Here is a 21531-nt window from a genome sequence, read left to right on the forward strand (position 1 = left end):
TTAGCTGCCCCAGCAGTTAACACATACATTAGACTTGTGCACCACCAGTGTCAAGCCAAAGTGCACTAAACAATGAGGACGGTGTGGAGGTCACACATGGAATTCTGTCACAATGCGAGACATGTGATCATGGGCCTCGATTTGCAAGCCGCGCTTTGCAAATCCTGACTGGCTGATTGAGAAAAAGTAACAGAAAGCATAAAATTATGATTCATGTGCCATTACAATGCAAGCCCTGTTCGGGAGACCACTCAAATTAAGTCAGAGAGCAGGCCTGGCACTCCCCATCGGACACTATCCGTGGGGTGTGCACCCCACTCTCCTTCGGTCAATGAACTGAGCAGCCCACTAGAGTACACACCACTGATATTCCTCTTTTTTTTGTTTTACTGTGTGTGAAAGGAAAAAGGTGCTCTGAGTTACCAATGCCATTTCGCGGAGAAGCGCTGCACTCGTGGCTGGCATGCGCTTTGATATATGGAAATTATTTTGTTTCATTTGGGGCGAGGTTGCATAGGACCCTGTGATGCTCTGATTTTAGCAAGTTGAAACCAACCCCATCTTCCTACTTTCTGTCTTCTGATCTAGCACGGTCACTCTAATCTGGTGCAGCACCTCATATCTGGACCAACAACACTTTACAACCCCGGCCTCCTAAAATACGACTCTCAAACATTCCCTCATACTATCTGCAGTAGGCATGGTATTCTCTATAAACCCGGGTAGACCAATGAGCAGAAGCAATGGGCAGAATTATGAGGCAGGAAAATGTTAATTATTTGGTGTAATGCAGCATATTTTGTGATGCTATTATTTCATTAGGTTGTCATTAGGTTACCCTCCAAGCACAACAATTTGTAACTTAAAGGGTATCAGTGAAATTTTGTGTTGAGCATTCACAGCAGCATGTGTTGCTACGTTTTTAGAAACTTATGATCTGTTTCAGCTAGAAACAATTTTTTGGTTAACCCTTCGCTGCAGCACGAATTCTGCCATGGTGCGGGGGAAGGGGGAAGCGGGGGGGGTGTCCTGCATGACGCCACAGTGTTCATGACGGCTCCCGGCTGTCATAAATCACTGTGGGCGTGTGCTCATGACGGCCGGGAGACGTCAGAACTCCGCCACTGATTAATTCGCCCACACAGACGGGGAATTATTCGCACCTGGGTGGAGCGGCAACGTTCTGACGGCTCCCGGCATCATGAGCACACACCTACCGTGACTCTTGACGGCCGGGAGCTGTCATGAGCACGGAAGGAGTTAAAATGGACAAATCATGCAGCAGATGATAAATTATGTTGCAAATTCACCAGAGCCCTAATTATGTGGAAAACGCCATGGCTGCAGATTCGCCTCATATGGCCTTAAGTATACCATTTGCCTAAACAGCATTACCTACACTTGTGGGTTATCCAATGTGATTGGCCATCCACCGATTTTCCTGTTGAACAAGAAAGTGTTCCAACTGGTTGCGCTCTCATGACCTACATCCAATTGCGGGGATGTCTAAAATGGCCTCCATCAGTTTTAATTTGTAGTAAACCAACAAAAATTTACACCGAGGGGCACTTAGGGACAACATGCAAATCCCTAATTCAGGACTCTGTCCTCTGACCCCAAATGGAGGTCATACCACCCTACATGCCAAACAGATGTAACTCCCGTCACGTGACGCATTGGGTCATGCGTTTATCACAAACATTGACTGTAACCCAGAACAAAGAAGGAAAGACCATCAGACTCGCTGAATTAATTTCGATCTATGTTTTATTTAACAAAATTGTAATCTATCGATGTTATAGTTAACAAAATTGTAATCGATATTTTATTTATTTTTTATTTAGAAGTTTTCTATAGCGCTAACAAGACCCGAAGGTAGCAGAGCGCTTTACAGTAAAAGGCGTGACAGGGTAAACAAAAAGACATGTAACAAGTAGAAGCAGTCCTCGAAAGACAATATTGGGGGAGGGAAAGTTCGTAACAGTGGGACTTTTGGTATAAGGATACATAGATAACACATAGTTCAGTGGGAGATCCTAGTTATCTGGGACCTAGGGAGCGGATGAGGAACAAGGATTTGAGTTGGTTCTTGAATTCCGCATAGGAAGGTATAGTTCTGATATGCGGAGGGATAGAGTTCTATATTTTGGGAGCATTTCCAGTGAAGGAGCAGTCCGCAGTTTTCTTCTTTCTGGTTTTTGGAAGGATGAGCAGCAGGGAGTTGGAGCTTCTCAAATATCTGCTTTGGCCTGCTTTTTTTAGCTTGGTTGCCAGGTATTCTGGTTTACCGGTGTGGAGGGCCTTGTGGGTTAGGCAGGCCGTTCTGAAGGTGCTACGCATTTCCACCGGAAGCCATTCAAGTTCTTTAAGTGCTGGGGAGATGTGGTCGAATTTTTTGCATCCTGTGATCATTCTTGCTGCCGCATGTAGTGTTTTTAGTGGAGCCAGGTGTTTTTTGGGGATACCTGTAAGGATTGAATTCCCATAGTCCAGTCTAGATAGAACTAGAGATTGTGTGGCTAGTTTAAGATCCTTGTTTGGAATGAAAGGTTTGATTTTGTTCAGCAGTCTGAGGTTGAAGAAAGCACTTTTTGCCGAGTTCTTAATGTGGTTTGTCAAGGTTAGTTTGGGGTCTAGGGTGAAACCCAGAGATTTGACGGAGTCAGTTGGCGTGAGAGAACCTTTAAGAGCATCGATCGACTTCAGCCACTCAGTGACTTGAGGGTTGTCTTCTTTGTTTGAGATGAGAAGGGTTTCGGTCTTGTCGGGATTGAGTTTCAGGTGTTTTTTGTCAGCCAATCTTAAACATCTTTTAAGACAGCATTTAGTCTATGGATGTCGTTGGGTGAAGAGGTTTCCAGGTAGATCTGCGTGTCATCCGCGTAGAGGTGGAAGAGGATGTTGGCATTCCTGAGTAGTTTGGCAAAAGGTTCCATATAGATGTTGAAGAGCGGAGGAGAAAGTACGGATCCTTGGGGGACACCCTTGTTGACTTGCTGTGTTTCGGAGGTGAAGTTCTTCAGTTTTATTATTTGCGAGCGGTTGTGGAGAAAGGAAGAAAACCAGTCAAGAACTACCTCGCCGAGGCCAGCTCTTACTTGCAGAGTTTTGATGAGGAGCTTATGGTCTACCGTGTCGAAAGCTGCGGATAGATCAAGGAGTATGAGAAGGCAGCACTTGTCAGCGTCAAGAGAACCGTGAATGTCGTCTATGATGTTCAGCATTGCGGTTTCTGTGCTACGACCTTGTCTGAAGCCAGATTGGAGGGGGTCCAGGAGATTGATGTTATCCAGGTGATGAGTTAGTTGCAGGAGAACGCAGCGTTCCAGTGTTTTGGCGAGTAGAGGGAGGTTAGATATCGGTCTGAAATTGTTCAAGTCTGTAGAGTCGAGGCCGGGTTTTTTCAGCAAAGGGGTGACTTGTCCCATTTTTAGACAGTCGGGGACCACTCCGCTTTGTAGGGAGCTGTTTATGATTTTGCCCCAGATAGGTGCTAAGGTGAGCTTCATTTTTTTGACAAGTGAGGGGGGAATGGGGTCCGAGATGTGAGCTGATGGTTTGGAGGTCGAGATTATCTCAGTTTCCTGCACGTGGCGAAAGCTTAGCCAAGGGAGGGGAGGGGGGCCGGAAGGGAGGGCCTGAGGGATGGTCGTGTTGCTGATGTCTAGAGATAGTTCGATTTTTAGGACCTTGTCGTTGAAGAAGCTGGCGAAGTTGTCGCATAGTTCTTTGGACGCCTGCAGGGGTGAGGGCAGAGGCTTGGATGTTTGATGTCTGATTATGTTGTAGAGTTCCTTAGATCTGTTTTTGGAGTTGGCAAGTGCCTCTCGGAAGAAGTTGGATTTCTTGTTTTTGATATGGTTGTTATACTTCTTTCGGGCTGTTTTTAGTTGTAGGCGAAGGATGGTTGTTGGGTTGTTTCTCCACTTTCTTTCTTTGGCTCTCAATGTTCTTCTTTCTGCGTTGAGGTCCGAATTGAACCAGGTTCTAGACGGGGTGGCACGGCTTCTTTTGAGCTTTGGAGGAGCTAGATTATCGAGAATGGAGACTAGCTCAGAGTTGTACTGGTCAATGAGATCGTTGGTCGAGAGGTGTGGAGTGTTGTCTGGGAGAAGTGAGCTTATCTGCCCTTCTAGAATGTCTAGGGGGACTTGGGAGAGGTTTCTTGACCATTTGGGTGGGTCTTGGGGAGGTTTAAGCGGGGTGATTAATGTGAAATAGGATCATAGGATGATCTGACCAGTCAACGGGGAGTATGTGGTTGATCGTGATTGAATTCTTTTGTGCAATGATGGCGTCCAGTGTGGCTCCTTTGTAGTGTGTCTCCTCGGTGCAATGTTGAGTGAGGTTGTTATCTGCGAGGAGGTTGGATAGCGATCTAATTAAAGGGTTGTGGGTTTCATTCCATCGGAGATTTAGGTCACCAAGAATTAGGTTTTTGGAATCGCCGAGAGCGTCTTGAGCGATCAGGTTGGATAGTTGGTCTCCAAACTCATTGTTTCTGCCCGGGGGGTGATAGAGTAGATGGCAAAATAGAGAATCATTGTCTTTGGTCTTTCACTATCCACAACAGCACCCTTAAGAGCCTCACTGAACGCTGCCGCGAGACTCATTACTGGCTCAAGAAAACACTCGCATATATCCCCAGATTTAAAATCTCTAAAATGGCTGCCTTTTGAAGCCAGAATACAGCTAAAAATTGCTGTTATGACACACGCGGCCTTGCACCACAAGGCACCCAACTACCTCGCTCAAAAGTTGTCTATATCAGGAGGTTCGAGATCCAATAGAAGTACAAAAAATCTACTCCTGAAACCTCGTAGATTCCGGAAAGAGAAAACATACAAGCGCTCCTTCTCAGGAATGGCACCCAGGATCTGGAATGCGCTCCCTCCTGAAACCAGGCTTATCTCCTCCACCACACTATTCAAGAAAGAGGTGAAAACCATCCTTCTGGCCAAGATCTCCTGATCCTTATAGGTGCTGGATCAGAGACTCTGCATTGCTCTGTATCACTGCTCACCTTGTCCTTTGGCACTATACTTCTACTTGATGGGGGACACTTTTACGCTACTCTCTTAATACCGACCAATATATGTTACACTTTGGTTTACTGATTCACTCTCCCGATGCCCCCACTCAGTGTTCTCTATACACTAAGACATTGGTATAAGCCATCCACACACCCAAGGTGTACCTGAACACCTCTGTAGTGGGATCAATGACTGGTGCAGTCTTATATTACTTGTTTACCTGTTTGTATATTGATATGTTTTATGTATGTTATTATTATCCTACCATGTCAGTGACTATTATATTGCTTCCATTATCTCTGTTCATTCCTACTGTCCCTAGCCTGTCTTTGTGAAGCGCTCCGATATCTGTAAGGATCTTGTTCGCGCTATATAAAACTTTGAATAAATAAATAAATAAATAAATAAATAAATAAATGGAAACGGATAGACATTCAAATGAGTTGTATTCAAAGGGGGAGGTTTCTGTGATGTTCCAGCTGTCCTTGTGGATGATAGCAACTCCACCTCCTCGTTGTTCTATCCTGTCTTTGGAGATGAGGGAGAATCCCGGTGGAACCAGCATGTCTAGGCAGGGGGGTGATGACTTATTTAGCCAGGTCTTAGTGAGGAACGCAAACATCTATGTCGTGTGTAAGGATGGCTTCAGCTATGTCCGTTGCATGTAATGAGGCCGATCTGCAGTTGATTAGGAGGCAGTTGGTGATTCTCTCCTGCATGCTGGTTGTTTTGTCTTTAGCTTCTCTGGGTATGGCGGTGAGGACTGGTAATCTTTGTCGTTTGAGGGTGAATTGATCTTTCCGGTAACCAGTGATTACTTGGATTTTAGATTTAGGTGAGACTGAGATGGGAGAGTCGTAGGTTGTGGCTAGTAATGTTGCTTCTCTGTCTGACATAGGTGCTTCTGATCTGAGTGGTCTGGTGGTCAGGTGTTTTGAGCATGCTGGGATGTGAGATGAGGTAGTGGTCGGGGGCCTAGTCCATGGGGCTCTGGAGAGTTCGTATTTTTTGGGACTGGAAGCCAGGCTCTTGGGATAGGGATCGATCGGGTGAGCGTTGAGGGCTACTGTGGGCCCCTGGGTGATGTCGTTGGCGAGGAGGGGCGTTCGGGGAGGGAGTTTAGGGGGAATACAAGCTATACCGAGGTTGAGGAGGATTTCAATTAAGCCTTGGGTGATGGAGTCGACCTGTTTTTCCAAGGCTGTGAGCCGCTTAGTTGTGGAATCAATGGGGGGGTTGTGGGCAACTGCAGTGGGGCCGAGCGAGTTGTAGTACGGGGGAGTGGGTTGGGAGATAGGGATCGGGGTAGAGGGCGGGGGTGGTGTGGGAAGAGGGCTGGGTGAGATATTGGACATGGGCGGGGAGGGTCGGGAGGAGGATAAGACGGTGGGGGTTTGAGAGTAGGGGGGAGATTCGAGGGGAGGCTCGTTGGCTGTGGGCTGCCAGTTGACCGGGGGGTGATTGTCCTCGGGGGTGGGAGGTAGCTATGGGGGGTGAGGTGGTAAGGGAGGGTGGTAGGGGGTGAGAGTTGGCTTTCCTGTAGGTTGTGGGTGGCTGGGCGTGGGATGTGGCGGGGGGGAGGGGAGCCTGACGGGCTGTATGTGGATCGAGGGGAGTCGTGTCGCGGTCTTCTCTGTCTGTAGAGGGAGTGGACGGTGAGGGTGTAGATGCGAGGTGCGGCGGGCTAGGGAGGGCTGACTTGAGAGAGGGGAATAAGGACACACTTGATCATCCACAAGAAAATAAAGTGTGGCCTATCATTGCTATTGAACACCACAGAATATGTACTTGTAAAGACTGTACCTGCCCCACAGGAACCTTGATCATCAAAAAAATGTACATGGCTCGCGTTTATGGATCTCGGATGGTATAGGGCTAAATGCATGTGCTATAATTCAAACCCATATGATTTTGATAGGGTGTGAATATCCTAGTTTGGCAGAAGGTTGTAAATTTTCGACGTACCAGAACCACTGGACTGTTTCTTGATTTATTTGTGCGCACAAGCTGCCACTTTGAAACCTGCCTAATGCCATGTCAGAATTCAGGCTGTTCTCAGCAAATATTTGGGACACATAAGGCCATAGTCCATAGATGTACAGAACCATATAAAAGAGCATTTAGTTTGTGGTGCCTCCAAAAATGAAGGCGATTATGCCCAGTGAAATCATTAAAAGCAGACACGAGAAAGCAAGGCATCGCATTCGCTTTACAGTCACACTGTCCTTCAATTAGTATAGTTAACCCAGGGTGGAAACATGATTGTAGGCCTAAACATCCTCAACATACCTAATGCCACATACCGCATGGCTGTGAAACAGAAAATAGGCTGCGAGTTCCATTACTGCTCCAGCCTCATCGCTTTACTTTAAGTGCGCAGCACCTACTGGCAGCTTCCCTGCCATGGTCATGGCCATCCAACCCTCCCCCACGCCCTCCTGTCTGCAGGAGCTCGGTCTCAACCCAAAGAGGACTGTGAAGTCACTGGCCTCTCATTTGTCCCAGCACTTACGGTTCTTTAGACGCTGGTCTGACAAGAGTTCACCAGGCCTCATCCTATGAAGCACTTTAGAGACACAGGATTGACATACCCAGATGGATGTCTGTCGCCAGTATGACATGTGGCATTGAAATAAAAAATACGAAAGTTCCACTTTGGTATTGCCATTTCTTTAAAGGTACATAGACGGTGTGTGCGTCTACCAAAAGGGCAAGTATAGCCATGTATGATTGCCCCACCAAATAGTGACAAGACTAGGAGGGTACATATCTTTAACCTTTTGCAGGGATCAGTCTCCTGACAAATGCCATCAACCCTATAGGTGGGGACTTACTGCAAAAACATGTTGATGCGGCAGATAGAGTAATGGGATCGTAACTTTCCCATATACCCCTAATATGAATCTTTTTTAATCCTGCCAAGTGGGATCCATAATAAAGTTTGCGGATACCAACTGAGACAATCTTAACATTTTCTCTGCATAGGGATCCCTATTTTAAGATATATTTTTTATCTACATTCTTTTTTCTCAGCGCTCCTCTCTGGATGTTGGTCTGCACCAGTGAGTCATAGCAGTCCTGTGATTAAGCAGGCCACTCATTAAGTGGGTGAGGGCAGGATTTACACCCAGTCGGGATTCCCAAAGGGGTTATGATTTTTCACTTCTTGCCTTACTCTTAAACTTAGAGGATTCTGGTGTTTCCCTTTCCTTTCAAAGACAAGTCCTTCTTGTGGAGTGAGTACATAACTAGTACCTACCCTGCATTCCGCCTGTTCTTTTTTCTGTCTACCGATAGAATGGGATGGGGTTGATGGTTCAACTTACCTGCTGCAGTTTTCTGCTGCGGTCTTCTCTGGATCCAGTCGGGCTGTCCTCGACGTGCAGCGCGGTGCCTCCCGGACTGCTGGGCTTGCCGGGAACCATGTTTGTTGCCAGTGATCCTTACCTGCTGCAGTATTCTGCTGTGGTCTTCCTGGATCCAGTCAGGCTGCAGGGCTGTCCTCGACATGCTGCACGGTGCCTCCGGCCAGCTGGGCTTGCCGGGAGCCGTGATTGTTGCCTGCCCACCCTTGCAGCTGGTGTGCCGGACCTCTCGGTCTGTTCCGGGTTGGAGGTAGCATCTTCCTGGAGGCGGTGCATGGCTGGGAGATGAACTGCTACAGCTAATTGGTGACTCAGGCAGGCCTTGGTGGTACCCCTGGAGTGCCTGGTGGGCGGCTATGTCGGTTTCATGTTGCCTGGCACTGGACTGGTGGTGCGCGCCTGGGCTGGCTGGTGAGGGCAGGTGGTGTGTTAGGTCTGCCTTCCTCTGGAATATAGCGTTTTTTCTAGGATATTTTGCAATTCATGTTTAAACTGCTCTTGTGGAAAAAGGGAGGGAACGTGCCGATGACAGAAACTGCATTGCTCCGAGACAAATAGCATGTGATTCAACTTTTAAGCGTATTTGGGACATTCTGTCATTGGAGACGTATCCCACTTGTTAAACGGATCTTAATGTCAATAACTCATATTAAACCTTAAGTAAACATGTATATCCATTGGTTGAATCAAATAACGTAATAAGTAGTAACTGGTCATTGAAAAGCCAAACAAATACTACAAATTGGGATGTTTTGCTCTTTCTGGCCACACTTCTGACTCTGCCCACTTACCCAATCCTTGGGTTATTTCTGCCTTCTGACTCCCCGCCCTGAGTTCCCCTACTTTTTTTCCCCACTTCAACCGCTAAACGGTTATTATATTCTTTCCTCCTACCTTTGTTGCTGTCCACTTTAAGAACGGGCTCTGAAGTTAACAAAAGATCATGCTAAGGTCAACAGAAACTGCTTGCCTTTGGAAAAATGGACGGGGTGTGCTACCTGTGGCTATGTGTTTCTGAGCACTGAGTGAGGAAACAGCCTGTTATATTACTTCTATGAAACAATAAAAATTCTGTGATATGCTTTGAATGCATCTTCACAGTACAGAGGTCGGGGGCATAGCGAAGGTCCTCTACTGCAAAAGCAGGAGGTGCAAAATGAACAGATATAACGCTGATAGCAATGGATACTGACAATCAGTTTCAAGGCACTGCTGGCATGGGCTTGTGCAAGGCTAGTGAGGGGTAGACGAAAGGCAGCCACTTCAGCATCACCAGCCAGTGACAAGTTCTTAAATGACCAATGAGTGCTCAGTCTAGTATCATGGAAGGAGCCGGGTGCTCCGCTTGCTGTGGAAGGCTTATATGACCCTATTCATGATCTCTTCTTCTACTCATAGTAAACTCTGTAAGAGTAGGGGTACTCTGGTGCTAGTGGTTCGCCCCACTGCTCTGCCAAATGGCGATACGTCTGCTGCAAGTCTGCACCTCAGTGGGGGCTGTAATACAGAAACCAAGCATTTTTATGTCAAAAAATACGCAGCTTGTACGAAGACGCCACATCAGTACGTTTGAACGAGGCAGGCGTATTGGGTGACAAAAATCCCTTGTGAGCCAACAGGATTGCAACAAGCCCTTTATCTGTGCAAGCATGCAACTTTTGCCCAACCAGATCCTGCAAGGATGTCCTTCAATACGTGTCTGGAGCCACAGTCCTCTACCAGTAGTGCTACTTGAAGTCTTTTTTCTGGTGATCACTTTAGATCAAGCGACAGCTGAGCTGTCAAATCACACCTAAAAAGTGTAAACATTTTATGGATTTTAGCAATCCATGCTTCAACAAATCAAGGGAGAAGCTCTGATCCATTGAAATGGCAATAGTCTTGCATTCGTTTTTTAATTGCTTGAAGGTAACTTAGCGTTCAACATTTTAAGACCTTCTAGGTTTTCATGGGTTTTGTTTTTTGCATCTAAAAATGGATGGACTAGAGAAAAGGTGCAAATTACAGAAAATGGGCTGATTCTAGAGGTGGACATTTTGGAAGAGGAAGACCTACAGTAAAGCACAATGTTCCAGGTTGTGAGGCCCTTCTTTTCATTAAAATTGCGCACAAGACCACATGAGAATGTCAGCCCCGACTGCTGCAGCACACCACAACTTCAGGAGCTGTTCCTCAAACAAGAGAAATTCTACACATACCAAAAAGGTACATGTTGTCAACTCAACATCAGCCAAGGCAATGATATCCAACTTAGAGAAGTTCTGTCTGCAACCAGAATGCTCTCAACTCTCAGGAGCCTCAGGGGGATGGGAAACAGGCCGCCCCCCACTCAAACTTCAATCCTCAACAATGGCCTGCCCCTTATTACACTTTATGGTTAAAAACCAAGTATTCTTCTGTTTGATCAGATAGAGGGAATATTTAAGCCTTCTGTCTGAATGTGCTACACACTGTCACTGACTAAATCAACTGTCACAACTGTATATGTGTGTCTAAATAGTCCACCACCACTCTAGCACCTCCCTGTGTCCTCCAACTGTGAAGAAAAAAGGGGGAGGGGAGGTTGACAGTGCCTCACGGAAGCAACACCAAGGGGAGGATCTGACAGACTGGTACTCGCCTGATTCCTCACTTCTCATCATCGGCTACTGTCAACCCAAAAAGAAAGAGGGGATAAAGATAGTGCAATCAAACCAAAAAACCATCATGTGTTACACGTGTTACATAACCCACTGTGGTGTTCCAATATCCCTACCAAGATGAGATACAGACATACCACCATTTAAAAAGAGCTGAGCAAAACTGGCAACTATAACTTTATTCTGTGCTGTTGGCTCACTCTATTAAAAATAAACCGACGTGTTTCATCACCGTTATGTACTTTACCGGTGAATTCTTCAGGGTTTTGGGTCAGCATATAAATTGCACGTTATAAATTCTCCCCTTATTGTACCTGTAGTCGGGCATGGGACAAAAACACACATATATAACACGAGTTGTGTCACAACAAGGCGCACCGGTTCAGGTGCTGGTTTAAAAGTGGCATTTATACTTCTGGTTGTTGGTAGTATTTATACATTACCAGGTGGCCTCCACTGTTGTGCCTACCCGGCCCCCGTGGAAGAATATGACCTTAGGACGCCCCTACACCTTTAGTAGGTCCCGTCAAAAAGGGGACTATTTAGACACACATATACAGTTGTTACAGTTGATTTAGTCAGTGACAGTGTGTAGCACATTCAGATAGAAGGCTTAAATATTCCCTCTATCTGATCAAACAAAAGAATACTTGGTTTTCAACCATAAAGTGTAATAAGGGGCAGGCCATTGTTGAGGATTGCAACCAGAATGCAGCATGAAATAAAGACTGCCAACACCAATCCAGGGTAGGATTTCTAGGGGTACGAGAAGACCCTTTGTATCATTCATCAGGCCATTGCTCCCAAGTGGTCGAGTGGCCCAAAGCTTAATGGAAGAAAGGGTCATTAAATTGAAGCTTACCATTTTCCAAGTATTCACATGCATCTGCCTATTTTCTACACCCTAGCAAACCCACCGCCAGGCGCCATGCTCATAGGTCACCACCACCTTGTACCGCTTCTTTGATGCACTCTCTGCAGTGCCATGCGGATTATGTGAGAAAATGAGAAAACCAACAATGGAAAAATGAGCATATGGAGGAGTGTCATCAAGCTGACAGCATTGTGGGAGACTTTGTGCTTTTGAAAGACAGACATTCAGAATGGCTTTCAACACCTGACCACCGAAAGTCACCAACAAGAAAAGGAGGAAGGTGATGGGGAGTCAACACCAAGAACATGAAATATGTCATCAGTCAGAGAATTTTAAGGGGAAAACGCCATTAACCATGTCACACCTGGCCCATCACAAGGCTTCTATGAAGAGCACATGTCTAGCTGATGAAATGACACACGAGACTCATTCAAGAGGAAAACTTCTTGAAAGTCGCTGGCAAGCACATGACTTCGATCGTGGAAATCCTCACATTGTGGAAAGTGATACTATGGATGTTATTTCCCTGAATATTTAAAAAGGGCTTACTGAATGGTTGCCAAGTTAGAGACCACCATCCTGGAACCTCCATCTGTAACACGCATGAACCTCATCTGTGATAAAGTAATAGAGGAGAAAAAGCGTGCCATGGAAAATGCAGATAAACAATAAAACAAACAAATGTACTGGTAGAATACTACGATCTTTAAAGAATAATGATTTTTCCAGCGAATGACTGATGGCCATTCGCTGTCAGGCTATGTCCTGAGTGCAGGTAACTAGAATGATTAGTGGAAGGCATGGGAGTTTAAAAAACTCTTGCAGCTCATTCTATTGGTCTCTTCAAACAACCTGTTACTAATGGCGAATACAACATTATTTTCAATGTTATTGTTGTTTAATCCCTACAAAACACGAGAAAGTCTGTATGAATTTGAGAAACACCAAAATAATTCAGTCTTTGGTTATTTTAACATCTACTGAATGCTTCACTATTTCATGTCCATCACGTGCCACCTCAGAAACATGGAGCCCAACATACGAGATGAGCATATACGCTAGTACAATAGACCCGCGTGTACCACCTGCACAGAAACTAAAATGCAAGCAGGTGCCATTTTATTTTCTTTGCATACCAGAACACCAAAGGTTAAAGCTCTGCTACTCTATCACTGCAAACTCTCACTTGTCTCTACTCCCTGCAGGTTCACACTATCCAGACTTCTGAAAGTCTACAACCACCACAGTGCCACAATCATTCAATAGGCAACCCACTGCTCTCTAACGCATATATATACCCTGCAATCCCAAATGTATCCAGTTTCAAAAAGCCTATATCTACATATGAAAGAAAGTACTGCTTAACCACTTGCCTATGTGCAAGCGGTTAAGCAGGTACAACATGTCAAGCACACACCAACCGTACCCTGGAATAGGTTCTTAATCAATCTAGAGCAGTATAGCAACTGAGACAGCCAATAAGAAGTGCAGCTGACCCAACCCTCAGAGACTGGCATATCTATGTAGTAATTTACCGAAGTACAATAAAATAACACATTCTTTCATACAGAACAAAACTATGAAGTACTTTTTCACATATAAATGGCTGTACGGCAGTAACAATTGCTGCTTAAAAAAACTCCAGGCGCTGGAGGGGAGATTGCTTTCGAGAAAACAAGAGACATACAATATCAAGGCCTTTTCCCTATATTTTCCCCAGCACTATTTAACACTTTGCCTCTGGATCACTTGCCAACCCAGTTATGTCCGTAGCTAGGTCTAGACAAGACACTTGAAGAACAGGTTCCTTTTGTACACTGGATAGAGATAGGTATGTTGAGACTCGAGAAAATCTCAACCGTGAATATTAACTGCAATGTAGCGGCTACACTACAACCGGCACAACTAAATATGCATTTACTGTTAAATGACGGTTTTGATATGACTGAATATTTCCGCATATGTTGCGAAGTTTTTAGTTACTAAAGTGGAGCAAAAAGCAACGAGATATAACAATAAACAAACACGGTAATAAAAAACTACCTGAATGACTGGCTGAAGGGAATAGCCGTTAGTGTTATAACCTCCAGAGTAAAAGGTCTTAAGGGCCCTATAATTAGTAGCTTCGGTTGTGTGCATGTTGTAGACCGTTGCCATACCATAAATATAGCCTTTCAGCATATAGTGCAGTCAGATATATATACACACAATAGCACCACTTTTACGAAATTATTTAAAGTACAGGTATATTGCTACATTTGCAGGATCTCATTTATGGTTCAGAGGTCTTGCATTGTCCAATACCTCCTGTTTTGATATACAATATCTGTGTGCTTTAATTTTGCAAATTGTATTTACAATTGTACAATCAGAGCAAAATGTCTTAAGTATAGCACGTAAAATTTGTATATGTATTTGTTGCACATTGGTTCATTTAGGACTTCAAGAGCAGTAGCCTGGAAAGGTAAGGATTATTAGCGATTCAAAACAACATACCCATCTCTAATAGCAAAAATAAATAGGAATTCAGGCTGTGTCTTTATGGAAAAGTTTACCATATGAACAACTGTGCCCCTGCACTGAACACAATATGTAAAAATTTCAAAGTACGAATTGAGTTGTTGAATGCGCTGGGGGTCGCGTAACTAGTTAGCGTGGAGGAGTCTCGTTCGATATCGCATTCAACAACTCAATTCGTACTTTGACATTTTTACATATTGTGTTCAGTGCAGGGGCACAGTTGTTCATATTCATTGCAGACCAGGGTTCTGGTGTTTTTGAGTGGTTGTGAGGAATTACAACTCGTCCCTTTGCCTACACTGTTTACTCTTGGTATCTACTATCTAGCGGTTACCCAGGTGTGCGCCTAGTTACTCTGGAACACTAAAAGACCTCAGCAGTTGTTTTTTGAAAAGTTTACCATATCTTCCTCTATTCCAACTTATTAACACTCAGTAAGGTAGCTCCTTTCCAGTTTTTTTCAATGAGAGGGAAAACCAGCTATTGTCTGTGACCCTGGCTTCTTGAAACATGGCAAGGGAACATCCCAATAAACTGGCAAAACATTGTTGACCCATCAGATGCTTTTCAAGAGCAACGATTTTCAACTCAGCAGTCATGAATGTACATTAGGAACATAATGCAATTGCCTTAAAGGAAATTAAACCAAGCACACTTGATAAATATCTTGTAGAGGATCCAAGGAAATATAACTTCTACTGGTGCGTAGGGCAGACCCTCTAGCCCTCCGTCAAAGTGCACATGATTTCTGATAGCTGACCATTAGGCAAGGTTAAGTGTTCTGATAATTGTCCTGCTGACGTTTTTCTGTTAGACCAGTACTAACTTCACTGTCTTTAATTTCTATTTCAGAACTTATGTCTCACGCTAACAATGACAAAATGATGTGACAACATGACTGCATCACTCCAACTTTCCCTGCGGCTGGCTATATTCTAAGGTTTCCCTCATTTAGGAATTTCTTGCAGCAAACATAAGGTGCAGGAAACAGATGTCAAAGTACAATTTTGCCATGTGAAGACCTAAACTTTAAGACTCTTGTAGGCATCCAGCAAGGCAGAAAAATATCAATTTCCCAGAAAGTCTACCTTTTAGAAATGTGGAACACTCTGGTTTAGTCCATAGCTTCTAGCAAAAAGAACCTTACAAGGGTAAGGTGGGGGCTCTTGAGCACGCCAATAAGACAAGAGTATCAATATAAACAAATTTGATTCATGCGTCTAGGCAAATATTTGGTGGTCATCAATTTTATTCAAAGTGTCCACGTGTCATATCATGAATGCGTTGTTCCAAACGTGATTCTTTGTCACAAACGTATTTTACTTAGTGAGACAATATTCAAACTAAAAGTTCATTTTCAAAACAATACATATTCACCCCGATGCATTTCGAGCCGGAGTGGCTCTTCTTCAGGGGGTTGAGTATCTAAAGAAAGACAAACCGGGTGTCAGTGGAATGGGTCAGGAGGCCGAGGCTGGTGTAAAAAAGGGGGACCGAAGGCCGTGTTACAAAAGAGAAAGTGATGGGGGGCGAGGGCAGGAACATGCTGGAATAAGAAAACGATAAGGTGCAGGAAACTCACTGGGGTGCACGAAGCGTGATGGGTCGTGTCTAGAATGAACAGAAAGGTTCAACCAGTGCGCAATTAAATGCCGACGGTGTTGGTGTGTGAAAAAAAGGGGTTAGAGAAAAGTGCACGAGAATAGAAAAGAGTGCTCAATAATTGTGCGCTGGGAAGGGCGATAACTAAACGACTCGCAATGTGCTGAGAGAGTTGAACATAGGACAAAATGGAAGCTTACCGAAGTAACAAGTGTTCTGCTTCCTCATATGTGCCTATTTTAATACTAGACCAGGGAAAATAGGAAGCAATAGTACTAATTGGTGCCAATTTGTTAGTTACTTTATCATAGGCGATGCACCTCACCTGCTCTTTGTGTGGAATAGGTTTTAAGGGTGTCCTTGCTCCATGACGATACATAACCTGTACTAGCTTAAGTTCATAGTCACGGCAACGGTTAGTGCCATCTCTCCAGTGGTCATCACGATCTCTTCTGCGTGTGTCCCCATCCCTAACATGATCGGCGTACACCATCCTCTTCCTGTGCATGTAGTAAAACATGGAACCCAGTATTCCCACTCGAGTCCAAATGCCCATGCTGTGCCAGACCTTGTAACACCACAAAGCGCCTCTTAGATATTACACAAGTTTGAGTAATGTATGGACCGGATCACACTAAAAAAAAAACAGAGAAAAAAATATCACTGTAGAGGAAATGCAAAAAGCATCCATATATGGATAACAAGATTATGTGAGTAGGTTTACAGGAGTAGAAAAAAGTTTGTTAGCAAATCATAAAACGCAAACAACTTAAGGGATGGGAGGTGGCAGGAAAAGAGCAAATGATATATCCCCTCCATCAGTAAATCTTTATCAGAGATGCAGTATGCTTTATGTAAGCAAGACCATAAAACAGTGGCTGGAAGCAATACACACAAAACAGTAAAATTAGGAAGGACTCTAAACTCTGCTCTTTCACCGGGGAGGAGAGAGACAGGAGCAGAATGATACCAATGAGTAGAAAGGGGCTAGAAAGAAAGTGGTTTGACTTGGGAGTCGACAGACCCGGATACCGACTCAACCCCCTCACCTAGGACACCGCAAACAATGTCAGCATGGGGCTGGTTACAAGTATTGACACCGGGGAGAGTAGTTTCACCCGTTTACCAGAGAGAGCCCCCACTACAGTCAGACCCTCGACTGAAGTAAACAGAGGAAGAGATCTCTTTCCCCAGTCAGAGACGAGTGGGTCTTTCACCGCGGAAAGTAAGCTGGATATTTATACCCACCTTTCCTCGGAGAGGGCGGAGGGGAGCGGGACTGACCTTTCACCGGGCGTGTGCCCGCGGCGGTTGGGCTTTTACCCTAAGTGAGGGACATACAGACTAAGAAGCAGACAGAAGGACAGGATCATGGGAAGCGTACTTCTTGCACAGCGCGTCAGGTCGCACCCATCCCTGTAGGAGTTCACAGAGCCCGCCGCGCGCCGGGGGCAACAGCGACACAGCTTGGCAACAGGCCAATGATTTTGAGGAGGAGCGACTTTCTTCTTTTTACATTAGAGGAATAACCATTAGCAGCGAGGCAGTATCACGTGTACATGGTACGTAATACGTATGCGTCCACTGTCTGTGAGCTGCTGCCTGGTGCTGGGCGGGGACGTGTGAGGCAATCAATTTTATCTTTAAAGTTGCAGCCAAATGATGTCGAACAAAAAGCTTTTCTCGCACGAAAGTATAGAATTTAACGTTCTATTCGGCCAGCATCTTATTCTAATGCTGAAGGAGTTAGCCTTTTCTTCGGCCAGCTTTTTATTCGAAGTTAGCTCTTTCATTCATGCCACCATTTTAGAAGCAGAAAGAGGGAGATTTAAAAATAATAATTGGGAGAATGTATTTCCCCCACTCACTTCTAATAAACAAGAGGCAAAATCAGGCGGCATGCAGCCAAAACAAAATTATTATTGGCTTCAAAAAGCTGGGGTCTTCCACCTGAATCCGGTCTATGGCATGTATATTCCATGATAATAACATATCTGAACCTGATTGCATTTATTCGAACATTTATTAATGTAGGCCTCGATTTCAAAATGGGTAACTCGACTTGCAACAACAATCAACAAACAATTATTCTAGGGTTCAAGGGAAGTGTTTTGTAGTGAATGAAATGATGAATGGTCAAGTAGATTCTTGAGGCTCTTTATTTCATGTAAGATGAACAGAAGGAAAACCCCACCAGGAACAGGATGGTCACTGCTCAGCCCTCTCTCATCAACTGTCATTCCACATCCACACCAGGCACATTAACATTCTACTCACTCTGTCATCCAGCATTCAACATTCCACACAGACTTCACATTCATACTGGCTGAGCAGCAGGCAAGGAGATAACATAAGACACAACATATCCCCTTTTCTTCAATGGAAATAAAACACAATAATATAATACAAAGCGAAACTGAGAAAATAGACTGAGCAAATATAGCTAAACACAACCTAAGCAAATATAGCTAAACACATCCTAAGCAAATATAGCTAAACACATCCCCTTCCCTTGGGAACATTAAAATTGTAAAATGCAACAATACTAATGTATGTATAGAATAACCACTGCAAAGAAGGCACAACTGAAGCTAAGTAAAAAGATTACGTAGGGTAAAAACAGTAGGAAGGGCGCGCGCACACCCCACACTGAATAAGTATAGAGACCAGCTCTGAACAACCCTACGAAGAAAATAACCTCTAAACTTAAAGTATCAGCAAAAACTAGAAGCATCAAACACGAAGTTAAATTTGCAGCACTAAATTCGTAACATGTAAATAACAACAATCAGTTAAATCATAAAGGCAATACAGACTAACTGCTGCATCAAGCATTGAAAGTAATACAGATTCATACGAATTGCTGTACCAAGCATTGAAAGTAATACAGACTTGAATCGCTGTACAAAGCATTGAAAGTAACACAGACTTACTTGGATTGCTGTATGAAGTATAAACGTAAAACAGACTCATCTGAATCGCTGTATAAAGCATTGAAAGTAAAACCGGCTTGAAGCACTGTACAAAGCATAGTACGTAACATAGGCATACCTGAATTGCTGTATGAAGCATAAACGTATAACAGACTTATAAGAATTAGTGTAAAAAGCATTGAAAGTAACATACACTCGAAATACTGTATGAAGCATAAAACGTAATACGGACTATTGGATTACTGAATTAGCATTGGAAGCAATACAGACTTATAAGAATAGCTGTAAAAACACCTTGCATAAAAATTTGTAAATAGCAGTATAAATTATTTAAACATAGCTGTATAAATTATATAAACATCACTGCAACCCTATTAACAGAAAAGCAGCTCAAAAAGAATTGGTGTATGAATCATAAACATTGCAGTCTTAGTGATATAACTGTATCAGTTACTAAAGGCTTACAGTGTTATTTAAATTGCTGTAATATGCTGAAACACCTATAACATAACCTTTAAGTAGTAAGAAAATGAGTCCCCATGTATAAATAAGAGCTCCATGAAGCAACGACAAGTAGAGTACCGACTTAATCCAGCAGATGGCAGTAAGACGATGACTAAAGTAACCGAAAACTAAACAGAAAGAATGAAGATTGAATATTACTCCGTCAGTACTTCATCAGCTGCGACACCTCAAGGCTCGACAGGTCCACGTTGAAAGAAAAGGACAGAATGACAATATTTGGAGACTTCCTATAGCAACGCTAGCACTTCTCTCACCAAGTCCCAAATGTATCTGTTCTTCTTCGTTTACCTCGCGCTGTCACAGCAAAGTAGTAGTTGAAATGGGGAGTCAAACTTGACCTCGTACGTGAAGACGAGCTGACATGTACAAGGAGAAACGCGCTGTGACCTATGAAATACCAGCGCGGGCAGAGTGTCAGAAGAATGCGCTCCGCAAGATGGTTGGCGTAGCATTGTTTCCGGTTACCACGGAAACGAATATGAAGATAGGTGGCAAAGATCGTCATGACGTGACACGCACTCTTGCAAAGATTCTCAAACGTCATCACAAGCAGGATGGCTTCACCGAGGAAGGAGCTCTCCGTGAGAAAGGCAGTTGGCAGTTGAGAAAACGTAAGATGCCTTATCATTTGTTACTGAAATTAGGTCAGAATTACAGGCTTCCACACGATAGAACTATAATGGGAATCACCCGTTTCTCAATGAAAACACCCGTTTTTCAGCAAACTGTAATGCACTCATAGGACATTTTATATAAATTCCTTGCTCTCAGACTTCCATAAAAGTGAATTTTAAATGAAAGCAACTCGTTTTTTTTTTTTTTGTAGCAAGAACGGTTGTCAGACTCTGTAAATCCCAGTATCGAATCACTGTACTCCACACAACCGAATTCTGAAGGGAATCATTTGTTTTCCCTTTCCCTTATCAGTACAGGTTTTCCCTTCTTCTTGGTGGCAAGTTAGAGTACTTGAGCTAGATCTGGCACATATGAGAGTTTAGGGCGACCGATTACGGGGTCACTGGTGGGGTTTTGGAGTGCCAGGTAGCTTGGAGAAAACCTTAATAATTTAAAAGTCCTTTACCTTAATTGAATTCTTCTCTTTAGGGTAGTATTGTTTGAAGGTACCTTGTAAATAGGATGTAGCACGCTGTGAGTTCTTCAATCGTCGCCAAAATGTAGTGAATGAAATGATGGATAGTCAAGTAGATTCTTGAGGCTCTTTATTTCATGTAAGATGAACAGAAGGAAAACCCCACCAGGAACAGGATGGTCACTGCTCAGCCCTCTCTCATCAACTGTCATTCCACATCCACACCAGGCACATTAACATTCTACTCACTCTGTCATCCAGCATTCAACATTCCACACAGACTTCACATTCATACTGGCTGAGCAGCAGGCAAGGAGATAACATAAGACACAACATGTTTAAAGACCTGAGCACAGTTATACCCCCCACACAAGTATTTAAGAACGACAAATAACTGTGGGTCTAATAGTGAACTCAAAACATGCTATGTGATGCTGGCTATGTGTCTGCTACTACTCTAGAGATAGAAGACAGACTGGACAGTTAACCACTGTGAAAAAATGTCCATCAGTTACGCGTTTTTGGGCACCCAGTACATCATTTGGTCTACTCCACAGTAGTTTGGCCACCACTCTATCCCCATAGATATATATTGGAGATACGTAGTGATGGATGGATGTCTGGTAGATTAAGTTTGTTTGTAACTGAGAGCAGTGCATAAAAAGTGAGTGTAAGAAAAAATTATAAGTGTAAGATTGGATGGTGCATACAATTATTACTTTATTCTGGGGTCATGCACCTCCAATATTAAAAACAATAGTGCAAAAAAGTCAGGTGGTTCAAACAAATACCTTCTGACTGGGCTATCTGGTCGACATGTTTCTGCGGGTGCTGGTCAATTACTATACCATCCGCTTCCTCAGGACCCATAAACTTAATTGCTACTGCTTACGTAGTGATATGTGAAAAAACAGGACATTTGTGAACGGAAAAAAAGTGTCACCTGTACA

The 21531-nt window shown here is 43.9% G+C and overlaps 1 protein-coding gene across 4 annotated transcripts in view; it reads right to left on the reverse strand.

Annotated features, from left to right (window-relative positions):
* ACP6 (acid phosphatase 6, lysophosphatidic) overlaps positions 1–17556 on the reverse strand; it is a 126507-nt gene extending 108951 nt beyond the window's left edge. Inside the window, exons 1-2 of one of the 4 annotated variants that reach the window (XM_078656773.1) lie at positions 17418–17556; positions 16359–16667 (exon numbers count right to left, since the gene is read on the reverse strand). In XM_078656773.1, coding sequence (XP_078512899.1) covers positions 16359–16589 — 231 coding nt within the window. In that variant the 5' untranslated portion in view covers positions 16590–16667; positions 17418–17556. Of the gene's footprint in view, positions 1–16358; positions 16668–17082 lie in introns of all 4 variants that reach the window. The other 3 variants (XM_078656776.1, XM_078656775.1, XM_078656774.1) reach the window with 3 other exon arrangements.
* Between the last annotated feature and the right edge of the window lie 3975 nt (positions 17557–21531).

The sequence above is a fragment of the Lissotriton helveticus genome, chromosome 8 (assembly GCF_964261635.1).
Source record: "Lissotriton helveticus chromosome 8, aLisHel1.1, whole genome shotgun sequence".
NCBI classification, from domain to species: Eukaryota; Metazoa; Chordata; class Amphibia; order Caudata; family Salamandridae; genus Lissotriton; species Lissotriton helveticus.